Source organism: Frankliniella occidentalis, unplaced genomic scaffold (assembly GCF_000697945.3).
Source record: "Frankliniella occidentalis isolate FOCC.00 unplaced genomic scaffold, Focc_3.1 Scaffold69, whole genome shotgun sequence".
Lineage (NCBI taxonomy): Eukaryota > Metazoa > Arthropoda > Insecta > Thysanoptera > Thripidae > Frankliniella > Frankliniella occidentalis.
The window spans coordinates 149,580-156,625 of NW_026267199.1; the positions used below are offsets into that span (position 1 = coordinate 149,580).

Here is a 7,046-nt window from a genome sequence, read left to right on the forward strand (position 1 = left end):
CTGCGGGCGGCGGGGGCGCGAGAAGCCCCGTCCTGCACCTCGGCCAGTGGCCTCCCCCCGAGGCGTGCCTCTCCTCACAGCCCCGTCGATGTTAGTGCGCGGTGTGTCGGCGCGCCGCGAGGGTCCGCCTCGTTGTTGTGGTTGTAGTTGTTGTTGCTGCTGCTGCAGGGCCATGTGTGACGGGCGCGGTGTGTGACTGACGAGCAGCAGCCGCCCGGGCGCACCCAGAGCGCGCCGGCGGCGGCCCCACGTCCACGATGAGGGCCAGCTCCTCCTGCACGGCGATGGCCGTCTTGCTGCTGGCCTCGGTGGCGGTGTCCACGGCGGCGGCTGTCAGCGCCAGGGTGAGCGACCTCTCCGCCTCCCCTCCCCAGCCCGCGGGTGTTTTCCAGTTCCCCGTCGTTGAGGCCCTGCCCTATGCTGCCCCGCAGCGCGCGCCCGCGGCCGCCAACCCCGGAGCCGCGTCCACGGAGGAGGTCGGCCGGAAGCGCCCGGACAGCCCCGGCGGGGGGGAATCCTGGCGGCGACAGGAAGCGCGAGGGGGCGCAGGCAGCCAGGAGGACGGCGCCGGCGACGGGGCGAGTCGAAGCCGTCATCGCCTCGACCCGGAAGCGGGCCGGCCTGCGGCGCCTGCGGCGCCTCGGGCGCGGCGGGAAGCGGTGAGTGCCCCCCCCGCTCCCACAGCAGGGCCCGGGGCGCTAATGCAGCCCAGGGGAAATGGGGCACAGAGAGGGAATCGTCAGTGCAGAGTCCGGGCCGGACAAGTGATGCAATTACAGGCGGGGGCGGTCCCGGTTGGGCACCCCTCCCCCTTTCGGGCCCAATCAAGGTCTGCCCACCTGGCATTCACGACCGGGACGCCATCATGGCGTTTTGCTTTAGGCAAAAACGTTTTGCCTAGATGGTCGGCCGGCGGTCAATTAAGCCGAGTGCCGCCGCCGCCTTAGCTGGGTTGGCTTGCCGTCCTTTCCTTTTGCTTTTTTATACGGTTTATCGGTACTTGTACAGACGAAGCGCGAGCGCGTTGAGCTATTCGGTCAGAAAGCGGCGGGGACCGTTTTTAATCCGAGCTGGTCTGAGAATACCCCTTCTTAAAGTTGATTAAAAGCGCGGACTGTTAACCAGCTTTGCGCTCTCATGTTACAGGGCTCGTTGACCCCCACTAATGCGTCCGCCGAGCCCTCCGCGGCCCCGGCGGCCCCGGACTCCCCGGCAGCGCCCCTCCCCGATGAAGCCCCACCGCCGCACAACATGTTGATCCAAAGCCACGCCGGAGTCCCCGGGCCTCTGCGTGCGCAACCCCGCGCCCAGGATGACGACAACAACACGGCGAGCTCCGCGGCCCCCGGCCGCTTCAGCACGCGGGCCTTCATCGTCACCTCCAGGAAGGGCCGCATCCTGCGCACCGTCCGCGCCACGCAGGCGCCCTGGCGCCGGGCCGCCGCCAACCAGTCATCCGTCGCCGGGGAGATGCGCGAAGCGCTGGCCGACGACTTCGAGGTGATTCGGTGGCCGACGGACGCGCCCGAGACAACGACGGACGGCGGTGGTGAGCGCCCTGAGGCCTTTCAGGTAGGGAACGGAAGGATAAAAGTTGAGGGGGCTGGAGCCCGCGGCGTGGCGCTGGACCCATGCCGACCTTCCTGTCCGCAGGAGGGGAACCAGCCACGGTCCGCTCCCGGACTGGCCGAGCCGCCTCCAGAGGTGGCCGTCATCCAGTTCAGAGACGTCCCGGGCGGCGACGCGTACCAGCTCAACAACCTGGACATCGGAGAGGGCAGCGACATCTTCGGCTACCTGTCCACCTTCCTGTCCTACGTGCAGCCCAACGACTTCCCGCTCGGTGAGCCTCTCGCCGACCGGGACCCCGGGCCAGGCCGGGGCCAAGACGAGCCGGGCCGAGTTGAGGCTGTCAGCACTTTTGCGGGCTCGCCAGTAGTGCTCGCCGGCGTAGAGTCTAGCTAGGGGGTTGTGGTCCGTACCGGCGGGGTAAGAGCTGGGAGGAGCTTGGGGGGACGGGGAGGGGGAGGGGGGAAAGTCTGCGAGACGGTGCTGCTCGCCCTCCTCGCCCCTTCCGTGCCGCGGCTTGCGCCCTAAATCAGGCCAGCGCGGTACTCACTCAGGTCGTTTCGCCCTTAGGGCCGGCCCCTCTACCCCTTACTCCCTCCCACCTCCTCCTTGCTCCTGCTCCTTCTCTCGACCCCAACACCGCGGGGGCTAGCGTGGGCTGGCGCCGGCCCGTTTCTTGCTACCACTACCGTGGCGGAGGTGAGGTGGAGGACAGAGAGGTAAGTAGTACGGAAGCCGACCTTCCCCGCCTGCATAGAGTCTCGGCGGCAGCGCATCTGGGATCTGGGCGTCGGAGGACATGCGCGCCGGCCCTCCCACAGCTCTCACTGGTGGCAGCGCTCCGCTTCGTTTCGCTCTGCGCCGCTCTCGTGCTGCGGACGGCCCGGGGCAACGCATCTGGGCGTCGGAGGACATCCACACCGCGAGGCCGCCGCCCTCCCACAGCTCTCACTGGTGGCAGCGAACCGCTCTGTTTCGCTCTGCGCCGCTCTCGTGCTGCGGACGGCGGCCCGAGGACGGCCGGGAATGCGTGTGGGGCGGGGGATACTCTGTATTCCTCTTTTTCTGTTAAGTGTAAATGTCTGCATGAGGAGAAGATGAAGGAGGTCGCCACGCGTGGGGGGGAGGGTGGGGGCAGGAGGGAGGGTCATCGCGTGGGCAAGTGGCCAAGAGGCACCCCCTCCCCATGCTTTGATCCTGAGCAGCCCCTCTGCATCCACCACCCCGTTTCCCCTTTTCCACCCCCTCCACAATTTTCTTACCCTACTCCCTTGACGCAAAAAATAAATAAATGTTAAATGTGGCCGAACTGCAAGTAACGTGGCGCATGTTTCTAGAGCGGTCCGTTCATAGAGCGTCGAGCACGACGAGGCGTCACGACTCCCTGCCGCGACGTGACGCGCTCTCACTAACCGTGGTGAGCCGATCAAAAACTACTGCGCAAAGAAAGGCGCTCAGAGAGCACGCACTCTAACCGTGGTGAGCCGATCAAAAACTACTGCGCAAAGAAAGGCGCTCAGAGAGCACGCACTCTCATGCAGTGAGAATAACGTTAGGCTATCAACTGCCGACAAACTTATCAGAAGACAACACTATGTGATTGGGTTGCCCAGCATGACAGGGGTCGAAGTACCCATAACCTCTGAGGCGCGCTTCCTCACGAGACTAAATCCACCATAGCAGCGGTTTATGCACGTGCCTGTGTCTCTCGTGCACGCGATACCACCAATCTACTGTTTCCTTAGATTACTCACGTAAATATCCTTCCTCCTACAGCTCCGGCACGGCTCCCACGCGCAAGCAGGTGCTCCTTCCTTGGAGTTTACTCACCGACCGGCAGTCGTCGCTGGAGAGTATGACAAATCGAGCATGCGCTTGCGCGAACAGTTCAAAAAACATGGATAGTGATAGTGCGTGTTTAACTACCCGAAAAAATCCCAGGCTCCTAAAATACAGATAATCTTTTTACTCGTCCCTGAGCGCAGGACCGATTTCTCACTCTAGAGATGGTGACGAGCGGAACGGTCCATTTCAAGCTGAACCAAATGGATTCCAAAATAGTTGTTGTTTTTTTTAAAGAAAAATGTTGAGTCTTCCTAGAGTAAAGATTCGCTCGGCTACGCTTCGACCCGTGCGAACGAGCTATTGAGTCTTCTTCCCCGTGGGATCACGCAGAGAGGACGGGAGGGGGTGGGGGCACGCCACGCCCGACCGGCATCCCATTCAAACGAGATCAAAGTCGCACGCCTGCCTACGCCCCGCTCAAGGCGCGAGAGGGGGGTGGGGAGGCGCGCGGGGGGAAAAGTTTCCAACTGGAACAAGAAAATAACAGGAAATTAATGAAAGAAACGGAAAAAGTTTATTTACGGAAACGATCGGGCGCCGCGAATGGCAATGCGTTTGCCTTGCAAAGTGGCGGAATTTCCCCGCGCCGTCCCAGCCCAGCGCGAGCTGATTCCTCGGACCGTGTGCGTCGGTCGGTCGCGCCGGGGTCCCTCCGCACTGCTCCGCACTCGCGGCTGCCCGTCCACGGCCTCGCTATTCTTCACCTCGAGCTTCCAATTTATCTCTCTTCTAAAGTTTTGTATCTCAGGGCCCGCTAGCCCGCCCGCCCACTCCCTTGGTTTGGCGCCCTGCCTGATGCCTCCCCCACCCCCTTCCCAACACACACACATACACACACCTCGCTCCCCGAATGGATGCCTTGGAGCCTTAGGCTGGCCTCTCGAAGGCTTCTTCTTCTCCTCCAGCTCCATTTCCATCTTCTCCTCCTCTTCCAGGGAGATGGAACGTTCACATGAGAGGGAGGGAGCTCTGGCGACGTGACGGTTGCGGGACGGACTCACTCTGCGGTTACTCCCTCTCACATATACTTACTTGTGTTCTCGCTCCTAGTATGAGCGTCTTGTCCTCTCTTTAACGTTTCTCAACTAAACTTCCCCCCTCTGCTTGCAGATCTGCTGAGTGACGTCCTTCACAACCGCGCGCCCCTAGAGTCCATCGTGTTCCAGGTAAGTGTTTCGTTTCCCCCTTTTTATGGCAACCCGTGTGTGGACTGCGGTTGTGCGTCGGCAGCCCCCTCTCAGAGGCGTTCTAAATACTTACCACAAACGAGGATCGGACAACGAGTCCCGACGCGCGTCGCTGGATGGGTGACTCCAACCCCGGCAGGCGCGCTGCTTGCTGCCTGCCATGCCTGGCCAGAATTCCCAACTTTCGTCGGCGGAATTAGGTTAGCAAGAAGCGAACAAACGGAACAGGGACGCGGCTAGGGGGCGGGGCGGGGCCGGCGGGGCGGGGAGTGGAGGTGGAGGGGGTTGATCCTGGGCGACAGCCACAGCCCCGGCCGGTGCACCGCGCCGCAGTGGTCGTGCCCGTCCTCCTCTCCGCCACCTTCCACCCTCCTCCCGCAAAAGCAGCAGCAGCCCAAGGTCGACTGCATGTCCACAAAATTAAAAGAATTAATGGAATAAAGGGGACGCGCGTGAAAATAGAGAGAAAGAGTACTTTTTATTTCGCCTTAATAAATTCGTCGACGCCCGCGCAGGACGGCTGTACATGGCGGAGAGGAGAGTTTCCGGAGTAAGAGGGCGGGGCGGAGTGGGTGGTGTCCTGGCGGGACTCCGGCCGGAGGGGCGCCAGGAGGGCGCCGGGAGAGTCGACCTGAGCGGGGCGGGCCGCCGACGACGACGAGCAGCTCTCCCCGCGAGTGTCCCTGCCCTCCCGCACCCGCGCTCTCAAATTAAGAGACATCTCGCTCTCCCCGCCAGATTTACACTCTCACTTTGTTGTTGTAGCGTGGCGGGGCGTGGCGGGGCGTGGCGCGGCGTAGCGCGGGGCGGGGCGGCACTGTGCGGCGCTTGGCGCTTGTAATTTTTGCCCTGCTCTGCGGCGTTTTATTTTTTTTATCTCCCCTGTTTGCCGCACTGCTGTGTACGTGTCTTTGGCGTGTGCCCCTCTTAATACAAGTGCTCGTGGGGAGGGGGTGGAAAGGAAACCTCCCGGCTCGTTCTATGGGGTTGCCGCAGGGAATTAAAAATGAAATTTAAAAAATAAAATTTAAAAAACGAGTCATGAAATCCATGTCATGGGGAGGAAGCGCCCTTGCAACGTGGAGATTCTTTTTTAACAAAAATAAAAAGTGCGTAACGCGTTATGCTCAACATTTTACGGGAATGTGATTTTGCGACGGATTCCGCTCGGATAAAAGGGGCTTTCTTCAAATTCTTCTTGTAATCATCCTGGCTATTGACAGTACCCATGACGCAGCAGATTTGAGACACAAGGGCCAAAGTCAAGCGGAGGGGCAAGATGAGCTTTAGTCCCCCCCCCCCCCTTCCGAAAGTAAGCAGCGTTTGCCTGGCGCCCACGCCTTTCTCTTTTCGCCACCGAAAACAACGGCGAGGTTGTTGGATGTTCCTCATTCCGCGAAGGGAAGCGAGCGGGAGATTGATTCATGACGGCGGACCAAATTCTTGCTCGTGAGCAAAGAGCATACCGGGAGCCGAGCCGAGCCGAGCCAAGCCGAGCAGCGCTGTAATTAATGGGACTTGTGATTAATTTAAGGTAGGGGCGGCGGCGGCCCACTCTTTGCAAACACAACACAACAGGGTGTGTTCTGCGATAATAGTTTCGCCAGTCAGGAGGGCGGCGCCGTCGACCCTACCCCTCAGAGCGAGAGAGACAGAGAGACAAAAGAAGAGGGGATTTGAATTTGTTTATTTATTGAGGCCATATAATAGGACTAAAACTCCCTTTACAAGACATGTTCTAAGGATACCGAATACCGGTAGCAAGTAACAAGAATGTTGTGAACGATGTGCAATATGGAGACACTACCATATCGTCTTTGGCTAAGCATCATTAAAATTGACACATCGTCAAACAGCAATCTGTAAATGTTTTTTTGTTTGTTTTTGTTTTTGTTTTGTTTTTACTGTAAAGTGAGATCTGTGCAGTACATCATAAATTTTAAAATTTGTTGAGAGGGAGAAAGGTAGGCGGAGGCGGGGTTGGGGGAAGAGACTGTCCAAAAGAATTGCCAGTGACTTTCAAAACTCATGGCACCGACGACGACGTCGGCGGGACGGGGGAAGGGCAGGGTTACGTCCGCGCCAGTCGCTTTCAACCGACCAAAAATAGTGACGTCCCTCCTCATCCCGGAGCCGTACGCGTGGAAGGTGTAGGAGGGGCTGGGGGCGAAGCACCGCAGACACAATGCGATCATTGTTTAAGTCTCTCACCGCGTGGCGATCATGACCACAAAAGGGGCCGCGCTGTTTTCCTCTACTCCCACTCCCACCCCATCGCCCTCGCTCTCTCTCGCTCTCTCTCGCTCTCTCTCGCTCTCTCTCGCTCTCTCTCGCTCTCTCCCTCTCTGTCTCTCTCTCGCTCTCTCCCTCTCTGTCTCTCTCTCCTACCCGCAGAGGTAATCCTCTGGCCGCTGCCCGGTGCCTTGCTCCATTCTCGAGCCCCCC

At 60.0% G+C, this 7,046-nt stretch overlaps 1 protein-coding gene across 2 annotated transcripts in view; it reads left to right on the forward strand.

The window, feature by feature from the left end:
• Positions 1 to 82: 82 nt before the first annotated feature.
• LOC127748623 (uncharacterized) overlaps positions 83 to 7,046 on the forward strand; it is a 12,248-nt gene continuing 5,284 nt past the window's right edge. Inside the window, exons 1-5 of one of the 2 annotated variants that reach the window (XM_052268463.1) lie at positions 83 to 344; positions 432 to 659; positions 1,147 to 1,572; positions 1,654 to 1,843; positions 4,525 to 4,580. In XM_052268463.1, coding sequence (XP_052124423.1) covers positions 258 to 344; positions 432 to 659; positions 1,147 to 1,572; positions 1,654 to 1,843; positions 4,525 to 4,580 — 987 coding nt within the window. In that variant the 5' untranslated portion in view covers positions 83 to 257. The remainder of the gene's footprint in view (positions 345 to 431; positions 660 to 1,146; positions 1,573 to 1,653; positions 1,844 to 4,524; positions 4,581 to 7,046) is intronic. The other variant, XM_052268464.1, reaches the window with a different exon arrangement.